We start from the raw sequence: 22270 nt of genomic DNA on the forward strand, positions 1-22270 counted from the left end.
CATAGTAAAGGGTTAAATAGAGGTAACTGGGGTCACAGTGGCCCACAGGGATGCACCACCTGGGAGGTGCTATGATTGCACTTCGTTTGTCAAATAATCTTTAGAACCAGAAACAACATTTTAATTCTTCTCTCCAATTTCACATTTGAGCAGCTTTCTCCCGATCTGCGCTTATGTGTATCTCCCTACATGCATGTGTGTGCGCATACGAGGGTGAATAACTGTGTGTGTGTGTGAGCATGAGGCTGAGTGTGAGTGGGCCCACGGTGCTCAGAAGCTGGTGGACGTGAGAAAAAAAAAAGGATGAGAGACGTAGTCATAGAAGGAGAAGAGTGGACGAGGAGGAGGGTAGCTGTACAGTGGAGAGCTAGTGAAGCGGAAGGAAGCTCTCTGAAATGGGAGATCATTGGGTTTAGCTGAGGGCTAGGCAGGAGGCATGAGGGATTCTCCCCATGTTAGCATCACTGTCAGGAACTGTTTGAGCTGCAGCCAGTCTCCTGATTCCACCAAATCTCTAATGCTACATACTTTATGATACACTAGTACTTATACACTAAAGAAGGTGAGACCTAAATAGACAGTATTTCTACCTTCATAGTCATAATACATATTTAACTTTTAGAGATTCTAATATCTCTTGCTTTTTATCTCCTCTTTGCACTCTGCAAAATGTGTTCTGTTTTATACATCCTCTCTGCCAGTTAAGTGGACTGAATATACACATTATTTTACTGTATTTCTCTATAGGTCAGCACAACTACCTGTGTGCCGGGAGAAATGACTGTATCATTGACAAGATCAGAAGGAAAAACTGCCCAGCTTGCCGTGTACGGAAGTGTCTCCAGGCTGGGATGAACCTAGGAGGTGAAGTGTCACGACCTTGTTCTAAATTTGCCCTCGTCACATGTCTCTGTAACTGCATTTGTCCCATCAATCCTGTAATGACAGATAGATATAATAAAAGAAGTACAGCTGGAGTTACGAAAGGCCAAAGCAATTGAATCACTAGTTGTGTGTTTATAGTATGGTTAAAAAATACAGTGATGATAGATGTAAATATACTTCAATTCGGAAAGAATTAAGACCAATACGGTGTTCAGTGAAGACAGAAAATACAGTTGGGAATGAAAAAAACAATCTAATCTATATCTTGTAGGAATAGCATTAGTCTCGGTTTATGTTAAAAACTATCAATTGCATTCTTATAAAGGCTGTTGTTGTGTTTCCCACAGCCCGCAAATCCAAAAAGTTGAAGCTGAAGGGAGTCAGCGAAGACCTGCAGAGCTCTAAGGATGGCCAAACTGCCACAGGTGGCGTTGGAGGCAGTTACCTGACCTCGGAGAAGGAGCTAAATTCCAGTGCTGCCAATGCCCTAGTGCCCCACGGGCCTGGGGTGGTCACACCTTTTCTGTCGCCCTCCATCTGCAGCGTGTTGGAGCTCATTGAGCCTGAAGAGGTGTACTCTGGCTATGACAACACACTGCCCGACACAACTGACCACTTGCTGTCCAGTCTCAACCGCCTGGCTGGAAAGCAGATGGTACGCATGGTGAAGTGGGCCAAAGTACTTCCAGGTTAGTGGACATACTCTACTCAACTGTAGTGTATCTCACTTCTACTCTTGAATTCAGAGGTTTTTGATGCTGTACAATGTGTCAAAATAAACTAGAATTCTGCGTAATAGAATCAATATGATGAGTGGTAAAGCATTTAATCCATATCTTCATTCTTGATCTCTTCAAAGATTTAACTGCTTGGTTTATTAGAGTACAGTTTAATTTTTTTTTTTTTCATTTTAGGCAATGAATTTTTTTTCTAGGCTTCAACCAGATTAAGAGCTAATCCCATTTCTCCATGAATATTTAATCAAATTGAAAATTAAAAGACAGTATTTACATTCCTGCTGTTAGATACTGCAGTTGACAGTTTTGTGCACGTCTTTGTATTTTCTGCTTTATACATTTTTTGTAAATGTTTTCTAAAAATGTATAAACAAGTTTCCCTCAAAAGACAGTAGTAGAAATATTGAAAGGTGGCTCACAGGTATCTCATTGAGCCTGTTTAATTTGCTGAAATACAAATATTTGATACCTCCATGGTGTCTGCTTGCCACATCCGGACGTATAAATAGAAGCCAGACAGAAGGGTCAAAATAAGTACCTTCGACTTTCAGATATGCCTCTGCCTGCAATTTGGGTAGTTTTGGGTTTGGGATGATAAAACTCACATTAGAGACCAGAGGAGTCCCATTACCATGTTTTTTTTTTAAAGGTTTGAGCAGCTGCATAATGACCTGTAATAAATCCAGTAGAAGGTCAACACTAAACCTATTGCATTTAATAACCTTCTAAAGACTCCTGGAAGATTTTAAATAAAAAATGTAAACTTTTTAATGCATATGAGTTATTTTTGATGTATAAACATACCCACATAAAGAATAGTCGTTAGGCTTTGATAAAACACTAGTGCCCTTTGCTTTGCATGAAGAGGATGTTCTTTCCAGAGTTTGATTGAGCGTTTGGCTTGTTTCCTGTTTGACTCTATTTTGGGAGCTTTTAAGAAAACGTGCCAATAACCGGAGGCCTAGTAAGATTTACATAAAACAAGACTGGGTGAATGCTTGTCAGTGGTTATCACGTTGGCACAAAATCTGGCACAGGCAGGCACACCTTAGCAGCACATATCCAAACAAAACAAAAGCCGGAAATTAAATAAATCTGAGAAGTTGGAATTTGTTCCAAATTATTACTGCTTGACTTGTTTAGTTTTTAAAAATGATTAAGCCCAAAACTAATAAATCAGTATATCAGCGGTACATGTTAAAGCATTGCTGTTGCCTGATCCCCCCATTATGTCTGATGTTTGTGTTTTTGTGCGTTAGGTTTCCGGGTCCTGCCCATAGAGGACCAAATCACCCTGATCCAGTACTCGTGGATGTGTTTGTCCTCCTTTTGCCTCAGCTGGCGCTCCTACAAACACACAAATGGACAGATGCTCTACTTTGCCCCTGACCTCGTCTTTAATGAGTAGGTCTACACTTCTAGATTTCCAATAACTCACTACCCTGTTGTTGATACTTAATTGGTTGAAGTGCTCTGTCCCTCTGCAGAGGGTCAAGAATCGTTGAGCTTTTTCTGAATTAATTAGAGATAAATACCTTGGATGTTATGTGTTTTTTAGCATAGTAATGGAATAATTTGTCATCTTTGCAATTTTATAACTTTACTAATGGGTTTAGAGTTTGTCCATTAAATAAGAAATGTAAGAATGCAGTGTATTTTCTAAGTGTGTCATTGTAGTACAGAAAACTGAACTGGCCAGGCTACATTGAGTTTTTGTAGTACTGATGTTGCCTTCCCCCAATGTCACAATGCACTTTAAACAAGGTCAAAATCTTAAGAGCAGAGTTCTGCTGCTTCACAGGAAAACGCAGTACGTTTGTCCTTTTTTTTTATGGTTCTATAATTGCGGCACGAAAAAAAAGATCAAAGCTATGTTGGTACATTGGCAGTTTATTTAATCTGTGTTAATTTGTATGAACAAGGGGATAAGTGGAAAGGTGCATGGAGGCCTTTTAATCTGGTCGGAGCCGCAGCTCACGGCCGATGATAAATGGAACGTTATGGAATAAAGGCAAGTGAAAAATATAAACCTCTGTAGGCAGCCTGTGTAGAGGCGAAGGATCAATCAGGGCCAGGTTTAAAAGCTCCAACTAATAGCTTGGATAAGTCAATGTCAATGGGTCAGTCTGTCCCAAATAAATAAACAACTGAACCCAGCAACAGCGTGAAGCACAGCAGCAAACTTCATGCATTTACATGTCCCAGAGTTCTCATTTTGCAGTCATAATTTGCCACTTTTATGTCTAATAGTACAGGAGTTCTAATTAACAATCTTATAAGTTTATATGTAACATTTTTGGGGGATTATCCGAAGCCTTTGTGAACATAAAAAATACATAAATAAACATGATATGGTAGTAGTTGAGAACATGTATTTTTTTTTAGTACATTGTTAAAAAGACGATGGATAAACCTTTAGTTGAACAACAAAATTCTTCAAATTGGTATCCAAAGATTCGTCCTATTAGTTGACATCAACTCAACAGTCTAAACTTTATTCACATATTTAGACTGGACACATTTGGTTTGATAAATGTGAACCAGAGTTTGTTTCCCTGATAATCTGGAACAAATTCTTTGTCTGAATATACCCAAGCTGACCCTGGTCCGGGACCAGGAACCGCTCTATGACCCTTTTTTTGAGGTGGTCTCCCAAATGGACAAAGCTTCAGTTCACTCTGGGTTTCCTCAGTCCAAACCAAACGCAAGGTTCAGGACTCAATCTGGACAAATTAAAAGAACTTGGTCTGGACCAATGGACCTTTTTTTTCCCAGTCTGAATACACCCTAAAATGCTGGCAGAAAACAAAAACCAGTCTGCTCAGACAAAAAGAAAAAAACAAACAAAAAGACAAGTGTTAAAAACAAGATATGAATCTAAATTTCATCCATCCATCATAGTTTTCCACCTTCATCTAGAATCAATCATCAGAGACTATGATTCAGCATCAGTTCTGCAGAATTTCAAAGTTTGAAAGAGAAACTAGCTTCAAAATTTATGAGCTCAATCTCAACTTACTCCCACATCTTTTAGCTTTTTCTAGGCATTAAAAAGGTTCATATACCATTGTGAGCACCTGTAGAATCCCCTCTAACCTTTATTGAATCAAATTCTGGATTGTTTCATATTATTTTAAAAAGTGTATTTTTAAAGATTACTTGTTCACTGAAACTTTACCTTAGAAAGAGAAAAATCAGTTTGGGAAAGAAACTAAAAAGACTAAAACACAGGTTCACACAAAAAAACTCTGAAATGTAGCTAGTAGAGAGGAAAAGAAAGAGATCGCTTTCCTTTTTTTATTCCTTTCCCAAACCAGCAGCTCATTTTGAGCTGTGATTCAGCAAAATTGATTTGAGCAAGAGACAGAGAAAAGGGGGGTACAATGTGTGAAGAGTTTGGAAAGTCCAGCCCAAAGTTTCATGAAATGATAAATTTATTCTACACTTTGAAAAACAGTTCTCCCAGTCACAGAGAGAGCTGCTCAGCAGAGAAAGCTTTCGCATGTGAGGGATGTTGTACAGTTGCAGCAAGACATGTTTGAGTTTCTGATGCTTTCAGAGAAACGTTTATCCGTTCAGAGGCTAAAGTGACAACAGGGTGCACTGTTGTTAACCTAGATGGTCGTTTTATAAGACACTTTTAAACTTGCTACCAGTGTTTCAAATTGGTTTGATCTTTATTTTCTTCACAGAAGAAAATCAAGTTTCCCTGATTCAATGCAAAAACAGCCCCCTTAGAAGTAAGAATTCTCTACCCTGTTGGCAGATTTTCTTTAAATGAGCGAAAAAAGAAAAATATATACATAATATATCAACCAATCATGTTAGAAACATGGTTACATGTTTTCTCAAACTAAGATTAGTTTGCTTTCCGAAAATTTCTTGATAAGATTATTTTTCTTGCAAGACAGAATATTAGGTGATTTTTCTTCAAATAAGGGTCTTTTACTTCCTTCAGAATCCGTTTTTTGCATAGAACAAATACTGTACTGAAGTTAAGAGAGAGAAAAAAATAGACATTGATTTTATTTTGTAAAACCTTTTGTAAAAATGTTGTAGACATGTTTCTAAATTTCCTTTGTGCATAAAGTATGTGTGTGCGGCGGCCGCAATCGGGCTTGAAATCACACAACCCTCCGTAAGAGTTTCTATGGCGACGACGGTGCAAGCTGAGGTCCTCTGTCATCTGTCACTGTCCTGAAAAAGTGCTTCATCTGCGCTGTGGTACTGTACACAGCGGCCTGCGATCTGAGAGGACTTTGGTCTTCTGCTCTTCGTCCAGATGAACCCGTTTCTGCTGCAAGAAGAAACACTTTCACTTGGAGCTTTAACTAACTTGATTGGAGCAGAGTGGGGAAAAAGCCCTTCAAATTGAAATGCATTAAAAAGGAAGTAGTAACTGAACTGTCCAGCTGCTTGAAAGAGGTCTAAGGATGGATCCCAGCTGATGCTTAATTCAATGGTTCAGGTTTTGGTATTTGCTGGATTTTAATTCACTAGTTTTTTTCATTTTGTTTTCAGGGATCGGATGAGACAGTCAGCCATGTATGACCTGTGTCTCGGCATGAGGCAAGTGAGCCAAGAGTTTGTTCGATTGCAGCTGACGTATGATGAGTTCCTCTCAATGAAAGTCCTTCTACTTCTCAGCACAGGTAGGTATCAACCAGACCTGTCTGTTTAAAAAACTGTCCAAAATTCCACTGACAAACAACTGTCCAAGAACACTGAACACCGTCGTCTAAATTTACCAGCAAATGCTTTTGAAAGGGAAGTTGTGTAATTCCAAAGGCTGAAAATTACACTCAACAAATTTAATGCAATCATTTGAACAGGTCAGGAACACTGCGACATTGTTCTCTATCAGAGGAGACTTGACTTTGCCATGGAAATGTTGGCATACTGACGGTGTCCAGGAGCAATGCTGAGCTGTCAGAGCTCAGGTTCGGCTATGATGTGCTGAGAAGAGGTGGAAAACTGTTGTGTTGTCTGACCAGTCATTTTTACCACACCATCTGAGTAGGAGAGGAGAGGGGCCATCTGGCTTTTTAACAGCTCACAGCTCAAACGTCAGCAGTCATGGGGGATGCATTATTTCACATGATGGTGACGCATGACAATCAAACCTCTTCAAAAGCACAATTAACACGGAATAAATCATTGTAAAAAAATGTGCTACCATGTCAGGGATTTAGACCGAGCTTGTTCCAAAAACACAACAGTGCACCACACCCTGCTTTTATGGGCGTGTCCCACTGAGCTGCAGCATCTTGCAAATTGCAAACAGCACTCCTGTCTTAAGGTATTTGTTTAAATTCACGCTGTATAAGTGGCAGAGCCACTTGGCCTCATTTGGGCAGTTAATTCATCTTGAATCTGTTTTAATGAGTTTTTATGAGTAAAAAACTCAAGAAAATTTGAAAAATGTGAGTCCGGCATGACCAACTGTTTCACATGGCTAACTCCTGCTCTCCTGCTCCATAGATACAAGTTTCTGTGGTGTTAAGCTCGTCACACTGCCCTCAGCAACGCTCGTTCAAGCGGGCACTTCCAATGAAAAGTCTATGTAAACTCACATAAATGAACATTTCAGGCCTCCGTGCTGAAAACTCCTGAGTCCACACTTGGCTACACAAGTTCCTGCAGCTTTTTTTGGGCTCTAGGTACAAAATACACGTTGAGAGTTAAACCAGGTTTGTAGGTGCCATGAATTAAGTGTGGTCTTCAGTATGGTGAATGAATAGAGATTTGATTTGATTATAGGCCATTCAATAGGTTATCAGCTGGTGGGTCACATGTTTGTGGGCGGTGACATTAATTGACAAAATCTAACCATGGTTTTTCCCCGCTGTAAGATGGAAGGGGGGGTGAGCTGGGTTGCCGTATTTTTTGTTGACCGCTTTATACGTTTTTGTGCTTTTTTCTTGATTCCTTGCTTTTTCTCTTTTTTGATCACAATATAGTAAGTGGATTTAATTACCTTAATTTTTCCTTATTAAAACTTCAAAATACAAACTTCGTTAGGCTCTATGGTTTTTTAAACGCGTCATTCAATACCCGGACCCACCCAGCGTCAGCCTCTCAGCGACTGTTTGGTTTTGAACAATTGAAGTCGCTACAAGGTTGATCTTTGATCAATCAGGGACTTGAATTTGGTAGTGACATATAGATGGTGTCCCTTTTAATTAACGAAAGTGCCAACCATTTTAAAATTGATCATGGAGGAGTTATTAATAATTTGTGAGATTTGCACCACTTTGACATTTTGCACTAAGCCTCTTCCGTCACATGCCTGGTGTGTCCATAGCTCAACATTTGAAATGCATGTGAACAGGAGGCAAAATGAGCTGTGATTGAGAGGTGAGAGTTCTGCCTTTTTTTGCATTTATTTTTTTATTTAGTGTGTAACTTTGCTTAAATGTGCCAGCCCAGTGAGTGCACATATTCTGGTTTCCAATCTATTAATCCTTTTAAAATCCGAAGAACCAAAAATATGAAAAGAAGTCTGCCAAACAGCTAAATTGACCTCTCTTTAGATCAAGTGTAAAAAAACATTTCAAAGCACACTAGCATCTTACATCTAGGAAGAGACAAAGAGCATTTTCTGTCATGGATCTTCTTTGGAATTTTCCCTTCTTTTGTATTCCAGTAGCATGCTAGCCATGCTGATTTTGATTAGACTAACTGTAAGTCGTGTAAATGGTTGTTTGACCCGAGCTAGTTTCTTGGTTGCAGCAGGAGTAGCTCCTTCACACTAAACTATGGAGGCTGTGCAAAAAAATGGAAGGATATAGAGCAGGGCTGAAAGTACGGTCTGGCAGAGGTACACCATACCGGCTGGAAGATCAGCTGCTCTTTACTGCTTTATTCAGAAGCAGCTACAGGATGCTGCTGCTAAAACTGTGAACCAGGCCGCACTTTATCTCATTTTAGCATCTTTGTGGTTTTTGGTATCATCATTAGAAAATATACTCTACATCCCTCTCTCCCCTCACGCTATCCGCTAATTCTGTGCCCCCCCTCCCCCCAAACAATAGTTATGTGTCGGTCACGAAAAAAAGAGGCTATTTGGGTAAATCAATTCATCGATTAACCATTTCACCCATAATCTGCATTTACTGCTTTTAAAAAATGCATGTAGATGAAACTTATGGTGCAGGCATAAACAAAAATCTATTTTCACCCCTGATGTAAAGACCTTTAAACGTTTTTAAATGTCTTTAAATCTTAAAAAACAAAGCAAAATTACTTTTTTTTAAAAACTATTCACTCACCTGTAAAGTAAATATACCACATAATATATTTAGACGTATGTTTAAGTTGTCTGTGCTTTACCAGAAAGTTACTTCAGGTGGATATAAAGTATTTTTGCCACAAACCTTTTCTTCTCTGTAATCTGCAGGCACCGTACCTGCATGTCATGTTTCTGTTGACGAGAATTTCTCTTTGCTGCAAAGATGGATATGGTTGTATTCCGGTGGCAAAGACGCTCAGCGTCTTCCACCTTTCCTTACCAAAAAGACTGCCTTTCATAGAAGATTTGATGTTCTGTTCCAGCGCACACCTTTGAGAAAGAGCTGGCAAAACCTGCTCTCCTGGCGCCTACGCTCATGCATTTATAAAGTATCAGAGATTACTCTTTAATCTTACTCCTGGTAATCCTTTAACAGAGATTTCAACTGTGAAAACACTCTTGATGTTGTGTGTGCTGTGACATTGTAGCACACCGTAACTGCTAAAGAAAAGGCACGGTAAGCAAGATTTGCATTGACTTGTTGCCAAAAAATATTTTTAGTTTGTTCCTATTCTGTGTCAAAAATGATTGAAGACTTCGTTTTTTCTTAGAATAAAGACAAATTTGACCTTGTAGAATCCAGAATGGAAAAAGCCACACGTTTTTCCTAAAAGAAAAAAAAAAGACAAATTTAGCTTAATAACAGAAGAGGTGTCTGTTAAGGTTTGTTCTGCTGATATCTGGAGGAACAGAACTGCATAACTACTGATGCTGTGCTGCAGAAGCAAAAGGGGCTTCCTGAGTGTAAGCGAGCTCACCATTCGTCAATTTGTTGTCAGAATTTGAGTGAGTTTGAGTGTTTGTCTGCTGTTTTTTTTATGTCAACTCTTGTAGTTTCTGCATTGTTATTGCATATGCTGCAATCATGGTTTGATAAAAATAGTTTAAAAAAAACACCAAATGTTTGTCTTTTCTTTTCCCTCTGCAGTCCCTCCTACTAAGCTTTTCTCATTGTTGTATTGATTAGTCATCTTTTTAAAGTACTTTTACTAAGAAACATTTTAACCTTTTGGGTCTTCAAAGAGTTTTCTAGAGCTGTGGTTTCCTTGTGACTTCCAAAATGAAGCAGGTTTAAAAAGGAAAGTAACTGAAGCCAAGTCTGTTCAACAATAGGTGGCTTGTTACACAACCAAGTCAGTCCCCATGTAGTGTGTAAAACTTTTATATTAGAAATAATTGTTTTATGGTTCAACAAACATGTGTTAGAATAACAATAATATCTATAACAGGCAAACAAAAGTTACAATTCTTATGAATTGTACCTTTTTTATATGCAAGTTCTAAAATTAAGTTTATGCTTAAATAGTAGCTTTATAATCTGATTGATATGATATTGAAAAGACTTGTTTTTTATTCCAACAAACATCTGTCTTGTGTGTCTCTCCTGTTCTCCCGTTTTTTGAAGCTTTTCTGATGATATTGTTGCCGGCCACCATGGTGATGATGACCATGAGCTGGAAAAATGGCCATCATATTAACCCACTCCATTCATTCACTTCAATTATCTGTTTTACAGTTGTCAGTTTGGAGTCACGGTAACACACCACCTACATTTTTTTATCTAGAATCTTCAAATGTGTGAAATAACTTTACACGGTTATGGCGTAGACATAAATATTCTCAATCAATGTCTATGCCATCACCCATAAGATCCTGAACAGGAAAAATAAAGCCTGAAATGACCACAGTGACTGATGTTTACTCCGTTCAGTGTTCTGTCATTGTGGTAGAGTGTCCATCCTGTGACTGAGATGCTGTGGGTTCAAATCCATGATCAGGTCATACGAACCACTCCAAAAACGGAACCCAATGGGTCCCTAGGGTTGGATTGGAGAGTTAAACCACTATATGGTTACTGTATTTACTGCACTATAAAGGGCACTTAAAAAACTCAGAACTCTATTTAGGTCAACTGCTCCCTTTTGCTTCATGCCTCTGGTGGTCTTGTGAGGAACAGCAACATTTGGAACATGAGTGTTTGAACAAAAGGAATGGGCTTGGTTTACATGACCAGCTGCGTCTCTGATGAAAGTGATCCTGTGTGTCAACAGCTTTTGTCTGCAAATGCTGAGAAGTCCAATAGAAAACCCGTTTGCAGCATTGAAATGCCAAAGTTAGCAGATTTTTCTGGCAGAATTGAGCTTTTTGTGTATGTGACATTGAACAAACCATGTTAGTGTAGAAACTCTTTTACTACTTGATTATTTAAGCATTTTGTAACAGTTTCCCTTTATTTCATGTTATGAAACAGCCAGCGAGCTTGGATTTTTTAGGTTTCAGTTTGTTGGTGCTGGAACCTGGCCTTCACACATTTGGCTTATTTTAATTAATCCAACTGTTGCCTGTCAGTGGCAAGAGGAAGGAAAATCTTCACTTTGAATCAACCCACCATACTTAAAAGCATGTCCATCTCAGCATGTGTCATTGGCTAGTGTCTGTCGCTGCTCCATTTCTCCTTGAAATCCTAAAATATTAAAAAAAAAAAACTTTATGCTTCTTATGCCGTAAAAAGGGTTTTGTTTGCAACGTTTGCATGTGGGTGGTATCAGTGGCGGCTTCCGGCAGCATTTCTTCCACTAGGTTGATATTTTTCTCAAAAAAAAAAATGTCCCTTTTCTACAAGATGTGCTGCCTACAAAAAGAAAAAAAAAACGCAACTTTATAGGTAATGAAGATGATGTTAGCTAAGTCGAAAGGCAGAGAAACAAAACAAAAAAAGGGCTGCAGAGCAGTGCTACATATCAAGGGTGAGATGGAGGAATTGAGAGCAGGGAGGTGCTGGGGAGAAAGAGACAGGTGCACAGCTATGGGGAGAAAGAAAGAGAATACAAAGTGAGTGGTGGGATGGCAGAGCTGCTCCTTCTGTTGCTGTGGCCTCCCTTTCCTTTCCTCCCTGGTCATCTGGAGGTTTTCCAGAGAGCCCTGCTGTACTTAATAAAGGCTAGTCGAGCACAAGGCAGTCCTCCAAGACCTGCTATTTTACTGCACTTCCTTGAAACCCAGGCTAGAGTTCAAAAAGAGATGCTTTGTATTAAAAAAAAGAGAGGGAAGAATGCAAAATCAGGAGCCGGGATTTAAAAAAACTTTTTTTATTATCCCTGCTGTGGTTATCCTGTTCAGGGAAAATAGAAATGTAAAATTGCTTTTTTAGAATGTTCTATTTTATTTTTATTTTTTTTGGTCAAGCTCTCAGTGAGTTTTCTGTGCTTTATAAAGGCCTTGCAGAGTACTTTACATTCACCAGCCACTTTATTAGCTACACCTTGCTAGGACCAGCTTGAATCCCCTTTTGCCTGTAGTCCTCTGTGGCATAGAAGCACAAGAAAATATTTGCCACGTCATTAAACCACCACCACCTGCCTGAACCATACAAAGCAGGATTGATCCATGCTTTAATGATGTTGATGCCAAATTCTGACCCTACCATCCAAATGTTACAGCAGAAATAGAGACTCATCAGACCAGACAACATTTTTTCAATCTTCTATTGCTCAATTTTTGTGAGTCTGTGTGAATTGTAGCCTCGGTTTCCTGTTCTTAGCTGACAGGAGTGGCACCAGATGTGGTCTTCTGCTGCTATAGCTCATCTGCCTCAAGGATGGACGTGTTGTGCGTTCAGAGATGCTCTTCTGCAGGACCTTGGTTGTAACCAGTGTTTTATTAGACTAAATGTTGCCTTTCTATCAGCTGCAAACAATCTGGCCATTCTCCTCTGACCTCTGGAATCAACAAGGCCTTTCTGCCCACAGAACTGCTGCTCACTGGATTATTTTCTCTTTTTGGACCATTCTCTGTAAACCTTAAAGATGGTTGTGGGTGAAAATCCCAGTAGATCAGCAGTTTCTGAAATACTCAGACCAGCCCATCTGGCAACAATAACTTTGCCACATTCAAAGTCACTTCAATCACCTTTCTTCTCCATTCTGATGTTCGGTTTAACTGCAGCAGATCGTCTTGACCATGCCCGCATGCCTAAATGCACTGAGTTGCTGCCAAATTTGTGGTGACTAGCACTTGGACAGGTGTGCCTAATAAAGTGGCCAGTGAGTGTGTGTTCCAAAGGAAGCAGAATTATCTGAGGAACTGAATGGAGTTACAGTCATTCAGATATATTCATGTTTGAACCTTCCAGAAGGAGAAGCAGTAAATGTTTATACAGGAGGGGTCAGAACTTGTCAATTGAGTAAGTACAGCCGAGTGCGTGCCTCTGGGTGGCTTTGTAAAAGTGTATTTGTACGCTAGATTGCATAAACAAGCAAAACACAGAGAGGAAGAAAGCAGAGAAACAAGAAAAGAGACAAGAGCTGTTATTTCTCTCTGACCTTGGCTAAGGTTTCACTGAGCCTGCGGTGTCTCATGACCCCGTTTGGATTGGATACAAAAGCGGTCGCCTATTCAAACCAGTTACGCTCGTTGTCTCGACACAAACATGCACCACATCCCTTCCGAAAATCCACGTTCTCTGTTCTTTTTTGCTTTTCCCTGTAAAAGCTGGTGATCTAAGTTGCAAAGAGACTATATGCTTTCTGGCAAGGCTTTCTATTTTTTGTAACTTTTTTTAAATGCACAACCCGCTTAAAAAATGTAAATACAGAGTTGAGGTAAAAAAAAGTACAGGTAGGTCAAAAAGTGTAATTTGGAAACATGACTTACATTGAGGCATTTACTAACAAACAGCTAACATGTTTCATAAAAAAGTGCCTTAACTCAGATATAGCAGCTGCCTGACAACAAATATGTAACATTTTACAAGACAAAATTGATTAGATGGTAATTATAGACCACATATTGGGGTACTGATGTCAGGACCCCCAACAGCCTCTGATCAGTGAGTATGTGGGTCGCTGGTAAGGAAAACAAACAAAGGGTCCAAATGCGGCTGAAGGTTTTAGCACCTTCTCATCATGTCAGCCATGAAATACAGGACAGAAAACACAGAGTACAGTCTGTCCATGTGTGTTAGAGCTGGACTTGTTTGTACATTAAATATAAGATTTGAAAGAAGATTTCGTCCACTTATTTTTTCCTTTTTGAGGTAAATAATTTTTTTTTTAAATTTGATATAAAACAATATTCTTGTTGCATAAATTCTGCAGTGCATTTTTAAACACATTTTCAGAATCTTTTTTCCACATATTTTAGTTGATGTTGTCTATGCAATATCGACTATATAAAGTTTTTCAACTCCCACCAAAAACTCTTCTTTACTTTTAAGTAAGAGAAGCTCCATTCAAAAGTCATGAAATGTGCCTCTGCACCTCTGCTCCTCTGAGTGTCCAGAACACTGTCTCTCCATGCAACTTTCATTTATAGCTTGTTTTTTCAGCAAACTTTAAGTATCATGTCTGCATTCAGAAGCAGACTGTGTTCATGATTGATTAAGAATGAGTTTTAAAGACAGTGTGGCCATATTGATCACGACGCTGTACGTCAGTGTCTCATCCAGCCCAGTCTTGGTCTGTGCTTATGAGCATTAACCCCTGAATTTTTCAAAAGTCTTATGTGTAATAGAATTTAAAAGGTAGTGCTCCGATTTTAGCATGGTGTTCTGTAACCCAGCCATGTTTGTAGTATTTATCGTTTATTATTTACATACTTCTGAGCTATTTTTAACTTATTTTTCCATTATTGCCAGACAATAACGTTAAGCGAAGCAAAAAAAAAAAAAAACAATTTTTTTCACCACAGTTAAATAAAATGTAAAACAAATTACGGGTAAAAGTGGATTTGCTTAGTTCAAATAAATACTTTTATTTGAATGAGATAGGTACAGTGTTTTAAATATCTGTGTATGGAGAAGGTGAAGGTTATCGATGTTCACAATATTCCAGAAAAAATTGTGTGAGCCACAGGGAAATGTCAATTTTGTGACTTTGCAACACTGACGCTGTTCAATATCCTACGGAGCCCCTAAATAGACATTGATGAAGAAAAAAAAAATTAAAGTAAAAAAAAAAAAAAATCAAGACAGCGGCCTCTTCCAAAGGTCAAAGGTAAAAAAACTTTGGTTTTGGTTGTAGATTTGTGGCTTATGTGTGAAATTTTTTGAATATCAGTCAAACAAAATTTTCTTTTCCCATTTTGTGGGAAAATGGGAAAATCGCCAACATTTACACTTTGCCACAAAATGACCACCTAGCCGTAGGTCCTATGGCCATCCCATAATAATTTTAGAACCTTATGTGTGTTTTGGTTTCATTCCTGGATTTTGAACTATTTTTTGGAGTCCCGCAATAGAGTTTGACCCCATGTTTTGATGGTTTTGGCTACCGTGAAGTCCACCTTTTTATTCGGTGGGGGGGTTCACCATGCCCAAAATTTATTTTTTCGTGGGTGCTAGGTGCGTGCAAACTTTGGTGAGTTTTTCAGGATGTGGCGGGGGCAAAATTAGAGTTTTTTGCCTAATGGTCAAAATGAATATTTTTATATGGCTGAATCCAAAACAACAAAGTTTTGACACTTATGTCTATATTTTTACCAATCATCTAAATTAAATTACTTCAGTCAATTTTTTTTTTTTTATTGTCATATTATTTTTTTTGATACGTTGATACCTCTAAGCATCTTAGTGTTTTCAGTGAATCCAGGTGATGACTAAAGCGATTCTCTGCTTCCTAGTTCCCAAAGAGGGTCTGAAGAACCAGGCGGCGTTTGAGGAGATGAGGGTTAATTACATTAAAGAGCTCAGACGTTCGGTGGGAAAAGCAACCAACAACTCCGGCCAAACCTGGCAGCGCTTCTTTCAGCTCACCAAGCTGCTGGACGCCATGCATGATGTAAGTATCCGTGGTCTGTCTCCCTCATTGGCATACAGTGCAGCGCAGCTTTACCTGCATATCCAGCTTTCACCTTCGTGTGAAGCTCATCAGTTTTTATTTTAGCTACTTTGTCATGTTAGTTGTGGAATCATTAGTATTGGTTAATTCTTTACCTATAGGTTTAGTTTTAAATTGGGATTCAATTTATTCATTAAAGAGGATCTCATTTTGGAAGAGGCAGTGAGAGGATCAATACTAGATTTCCGTGTACTGAATAGGAGAACGTGGTGAAGAACATGCTAAATCTGCTTGATGAAACAACAGCTTGTATGAACTTTGAGGAGATGACCAACTAGAATTCACAACAACTGATTGATGGAATTACTGCAGTAATGCAGAGCAAAGAGGAAAAAAAGAAAGAAATATCAGTGGTGCCCCCAAGTGGCCAGCTCAGTCCAGCAGGTGATGGGTGGCCACCATGAAAAATATTTCACAAATGTGATTTTCATGTATTTAATTTAAAAATAACCATTTCAATAGGCTAATCTATGTCCTTTTTGGATGTTTTTGGGTTGTACAGCTGGTGGGGAACTTGTTGGACTTCTGTTTCTACACTTTTCGAGAGTCCCAGGCCTTGAAGGTGGAGTTTCCCGAGATGTTAGTGGAGATCATCAGTGACCAGATACCAAAGGTGGAATCAGGCCTCACTCACACAATCTACTTCCACAAGAAGTGAGTTGCCACCCAAGGCGGGACAGAGCGCCATTGAGAACTGGAACAAAAGGGGAAGAGATTTGGAGGTGGGAAAAGGCGCGAGGAAGGCCTGATCCATTGGCCCGCAACCGAACCGCCCTGATTTGCCAGCACGCTCGTTTGGGATGGAACATTTTAATGACGCAAAGGCAAAAACAAAAAGAACTCAGTACAGAAACTTGAAAAATAAAGGGGAGATGGATTCTACCCTGTTGTCAGCAGAGTCACTATCGTGATGAAGCATTCGGAAATACGCATCCCTGCCCCAAAGACAATGACGGTGTTTTCTACGGAGACAAAGCCATACATTTCCTAGAATGCATTGGAAACATGGGTTACATACATTGAGTAGAGGGCCTTCAACACTGTAGTTCCCAAACACAGACGCAGCACTAAACTAAACCTCCTTTAAACCAAGTCAAATTTTTTTTACAAATCTTAACTCCAGGTTATGCAGTCTCTTTTAAATGCAGTTAAAGCCAGAAGTTCCATGCAGTTTATAAAAAAAATTATCTTCCCTCCATAATTGCCAATAAAATGACAGATTTATTTTATTTATTTGATTGTTTGTTGTACTTTATTATTTAAAGTCGTTTTAAATTGTTAACCTTTATGTCCTTTTAAGCTAGTTACAGCTTGTACATCATGATAAAATCCCCTGATAGTATCGAAGTTAAACTATTTCAGTCACATTTTTCCTCTAAAAGCTCCCGTGAAGCATGGAGGTGTGAGTGTCATTATGTGGGCTGGAAGGGCTCCAAATTCTTTTGATATTCTTCCACTCCTCTTAATTCGGCAATATATGACAAGCAGTTACTTTGGAGGATTTTTTTTTTTTTAAAGATGTGTGTAAACCTCTGGTTTAATAGCACTACAAAAAAAGCCAATCCTAAGATTCACTTTGCAGTGTTTGCTAAACAACTACAGGGGAAAGACCTTCCCGGGGATGCACAGGAGTTTTCAAATGCACGGCAAAAAGGCTGGAATTGAAAATATCCAAAGGGCTATTGACATAAGCGGATTAATATCAATAAACCCAACAAGTCTGATTCTTGGTCTGTATCAAAACACCCTGGACATTTACATTAATAAAACAAACTTTAAGACAAAAATGTGTATGGAAACAATTAAATCTAATATGCAAAAGTCCAAAGCTTCAGCTGTCTGATGACTATTTCTCACCAGTGTTTTCATGAAGGAACTTTTTGGGTTCTTAGTTGAAATACAGGTAGTTATAATGCAACATTTTACCTTTGTGCTGAAAACAAACATACAAACAAAAAAAGACGATGAAAAAAAACAGATTAGTGAGAAGTGCTGCATAATAGAAATAATGCATTTATGGAAAATGATTTCAATAATCGTGTGCTGGTAATGGATTTGACTGAGGTGCATCCATAATAATAGCTGTCATTTGTGTTATCACCGGAGCAGCTGTCCAAATGTCTGTTTTTACCCACAATGAAGCAAAACCAGCCCATTGTGAACCAACACTTATCTACTCTTCCCAGAAAGAAAAAGAAGAAGGAGGAAAACCTTTTTTTTTTTAAATAAAGCCGAATTGCAAACCTTTCATTTTTGACAAAGCTCGCCATTCTACATAAAGGTGCTTCATTTCTACAAAGCCAAGCAAGACTTTAACATGTACAGCAACTTGTAGACAGCCTATACAGATTACTATAAGGACATCCCAGCTAAACACACATACTCTGTAAATTTGACATTATTGAAAAGGAACATTACTCTGCAGTGCTTATGACAAGTGTGTACAGTGGATCGCTTCTTACACTCACCCTATACAGCTGTTGTACAGATGATGTTTTGAGGTACCGAATGCTAGATGAAGAACAGATATTATCATGTTGTGTTCCCGATTCCTAACTTGCTTGGTCAGTTTGTTTTTATTTTGTTTGTTTTTTGGCAATGCTTTTGAGTTGAACAGGCCTAGAATTCTGGACCATTACCTTTTCTTACACCCAACTGGTTTCTGAATGGTTGCGATAAGCTAACATGATGCTACTGAGAGGGAAATGAGTGTGCAGAGGTGTGATTAATATTTGGTTTATCGTTCTCTGTGAATGTGTATGTATTTTTGTTTTCTTTCCTGGCAAGCATGTGAACAGCTCATCTGCTCTTTCAGCGTGGGGATTCTGCATAGACGCTTTAGCTTTTAGCCATATCCTCTTCCCACTTTTAGATTTGCACAGAGGAGAAACAATGTGAAAAACAAGCCATTAGCGCAGCTAGCAGAAGTTCTCTTTTCCTTTAAGCGACTGTGATCTCTTAATTTTTCGGATGGGGGGTGGCTAATGCATGGTCACCCAGAAGAAAGTTAGACAGTACTACATCTGTGGCCTAAGCTCTCCCAATACTGTACCAGTTTGCTATAGTTTCTGTTTGGGGACGGCTAATTTAAAGGGGTGCACAATTATTTATAGGCTTTAGAAAAAGAATCACTTCTTTGTTACCAAAAAGGGGGGTAAAAGAGCAGAGGAGGACATATGAACCAGTCCACAAATAAAAAAAAATAGATATAATCATTTCTTGGGGAAAGCTTTTAGCAGTCGAGACCTAAATGTTGGGAATCTCTAAAACAGCATCAATACTCTGTCTTTACACTTCACATTGTCATTTAAAATCACTAATTCACACCATTGCATTAATTTTCCGACAACATCCAATCAGAAAAGTCTCACTATTCAATCTACATTTTCCTTTTCTCCTCCTTTTTTTTTAATTATTTTTATTATTTTAAAGAAAAACTGTCGGTTCATAGGATGAGTGGGAAAGTATTTTTGAGAGAATTATATTTTGCTGGAAAACAATATTTAAGTACTTTGTCTATAAATGATATCCTTTTTGTAAAATTAAATATATTGCATGCTTTTGATGAGATGTTTACATTGTATTTAAAAAAAGGGAAATTTGTGCCTTTTTATCTCACCTGATTTACAATTTTACAGTATATATATAAATATATATTGTAAATAGTACAATAAAGCAAGTCTTTATGTTGAGTATAGTATAAAAACATTTGTACTTTAACCATCTTGTTGCAACATTGGGAGGATAAAAAAAGCATTTCCCAGTTGTGTGTTTGTGTCGGCTCGTGGAGCAGAGTTTCTAGTGAAGCGGTTGGCGCTGGAATGGTCCAAAATGAGAAATGAATGTATCATATATTGTGAAAGACTTATGGAACTACCTGAATGTTAGAGAGAGTACATTTATGATCTTATTTCGTAAAATTCTTTAAGTTTAGATGTTTTGTTTGTTTTTTACTTTTTGCATTACTGTTAACTTGACTCAAAAAAACGGAGGAAAAAAAAAGTTTCTGATTTCTAACAAGATGTATTAAGTGATGGATCCTTGTTGCTGTTCAGATGATTTTCTAACCTATCATTGTTGATAAGAACCACAATAAAGATAAAAACCAAGACATCACAGCTGGGATATTTCAAGAAAGTTTGAATTTTTAGCTAAAAACAAAGGGGAAGAGCACACCTGAAAACTGCGCAGTTCAGCCTGGGACCATCTCCCTCCAGTTATGAACTAGTCATATTGCACTAACTGCCAAAACAAGATTTAAAAGAAACATGACCCAAAGACGGCTAGTAATGGGATGTTGTCAGAACAGTTTATGACCCTTCCATCCTTCACTCCTTCATGAATATAAACAGACTCACAGCTCTGTGTTCTGTTTGGTTTTTCTTTTCCTTTTTTGTATTTTTTCCCCCCGTTTTGTTAAGATATAGTTGCATTTTGGGAAATGCACTTATTCACTGCCTTCGTGAAAACTGGATAAAAAGATCAATACCACAGAATATAAAGGCTGCAGTCAGGGAACACATGAATCTACAACCAGAGAATGCAGCAGATGCTTAAGATCGAGATGGAAACAAAAGCTGAGAACAGCTCAAAAACTGAGAACCACATGTACGGAAATGATAAAAATCTGGATGTATTATGATCATGCACCCAATGATCACAATACATCCTAACTACATATCATGCACACCTCAAAGTACACTTTACTTTGTTGGTCCAGGTTTGCATCCTTTATTAGGATAAAACTGTATTAACTGGTAATGAATAGTTTGAATTTTTCAGAAAATTTGGGAATCATACTTACTCCCTAAGATTCCCGTTCTAGTGAAAAGTTGATCCAGTTTCCAGGTAGACCAGTCTCTTTAAGGCCAGCATAATTTTTTTAGTGTTTTTCTGACCATCTATGATGAGTTCAGGTCCAAAAAACTGTGCAGTGTGCGGACGTTTTACTTCTGACAGGTTAAAGGGGATGTGGAATATTTCCTAGGAGTCACAGATTTCACCAACCTCCTGTATCTTGAAATATTTATCAATAGTTCAAATGTGTTCTTTCATTTTGTTTTCATACAACTCATTCTAACTTAAATACTTCTATGTTTTTTGAGATGTGGGTTTTTCCTATATCTCAATTATTTTATTTTTGGTTGTAAAAGCTCTAAGAGCAGCCTTACTGACAGTTATTTGTCTTATCTGACTTTTTTTTTATCTTTACATCTGCTAAACACTTAAGTTTTTAAATGTAATTTAGCTAATTTCTTTTCAACTTTTTTAAAATTAGTTTTTACTATATCATTTTAAGCATTGGAAATATAGACTAAAATAGCCTAATCGTCATCGTAAAAGAACATCAAATTTAGCAGTAACTCCCTTGCGCAAAAACAAGCTATGTAAAAAAAAAAAAGATGTAACAAGGTGTCTGAAAAAGCAACAAGATATAGAATAAAGGAAAACGTTTCAATTCTCTTTCTGCAAATGTAAAAAAACATGTCAAATAAATTATGCCACAGCATATTTTTGATCTGGTCAAACGGATACATTTTTTGGCCGTTTTGGGACGCATGCGAAACGCATACCAGACATAATTGATTTGTGGATCAAACTATTCAAGCTCATGTTGCATTGAGCTGCTATGCTGATGTGTGTGTTACTGCAGCACAGTTAAAGAAATGGTATTGAAACTCTTATCCATCTGTCTGGAAGGCGTGAATACGACATTTTTCCCATAAATCAGAGAAGAACTGAATCAGAACATACTGCCAGGTCCCACAGTCAGAAAAAGTCATGTGGTCTTTGAAAACACACTTCCAACTCATCTGTTTCTGACAATAGTGCATCTCATTGTGTGTTTGTGGAGTCTCGCATCAACGCAGCTTTCCTTTCAGAGTCCTGAATCGGGTGCAGAGATACTAAAGCCATATCTCCACAGCCATGGCAGTGCATTACTGACTAATATAAACTAATGCTCTTGTTTTTTTTTTTGTTTTTTTTTCCAGTTTCAAAAAAGACTTTTTACTCAGTACAATCTAAGCAAACAGACAGCTAACCTCCTTCACCATAAACCAATAAAGCATTTTTGAAACCTGTCACTCTTGTATATCTTGATGCAGATATTGCCATACTTGTGTTTGCACAACTATTGCAAGATTCTAATAAAACTGTTAAACTGACGTCTTGACGTGATGTTTCTGTGTCGAGGAGATGGAAGCTGCAAAAGTTGCATTAGGTGGTCAGATAATGAGCACAGAGCGGCAGATACTGGGGAGAAAAAAGGGAGACCAATAGAAATATGTGGTACTGGTATAGTGGAGCTGTGCATGTCCAGAAAAAAAAGGTTTCTTGGCTCATCAGAATGGCTGCTTTGCCAGACTGTAGAGCAGACAGTATTACTTTTTTACTCACCCCCCCCCCCCCCCTCCCTCCCTGAATCACAGCCCCCTCCAAATCTCCCCCAGATTTCCAATTTGCTTTCACTTGTAGTTGTGCCAGATAAACAGAATCTATTGGATCAGGCTGATTTCACG

At 38.3% G+C, this 22270-nt stretch overlaps 1 protein-coding gene across 3 annotated transcripts in view; it reads left to right on the forward strand.

Annotated features, from left to right (window-relative positions):
- Nucleotides 1-21916, forward strand: part of nr3c2 (nuclear receptor subfamily 3, group C, member 2) — an 84247-nt gene extending 62331 nt beyond the window's left edge. For 2 of the 3 annotated variants that reach the window (XM_023964762.2, XM_078952535.1), the window contains exons 4-9: nt 748-864; nt 1233-1574; nt 2882-3026; nt 6144-6274; nt 15532-15689; nt 16252-21916. In XM_023964762.2, coding sequence (XP_023820530.1) covers nt 748-864; nt 1233-1574; nt 2882-3026; nt 6144-6274; nt 15532-15689; nt 16252-16407 — 1049 coding nt within the window. In that variant the 3' untranslated portion in view covers nt 16408-21916. 3 annotated transcript variants of the gene reach the window in all.
- The last annotated feature ends 354 nt before the right edge of the window (nt 21917-22270 follow it).

Source organism: Oryzias latipes, chromosome 1 (assembly GCF_053564925.1).
Source record: "Oryzias latipes strain Hd-rR chromosome 1, Olatipes_Hd-rR_3.1".
NCBI lineage: Eukaryota > Metazoa > Chordata > Actinopteri > Beloniformes > Adrianichthyidae > Oryzias > Oryzias latipes.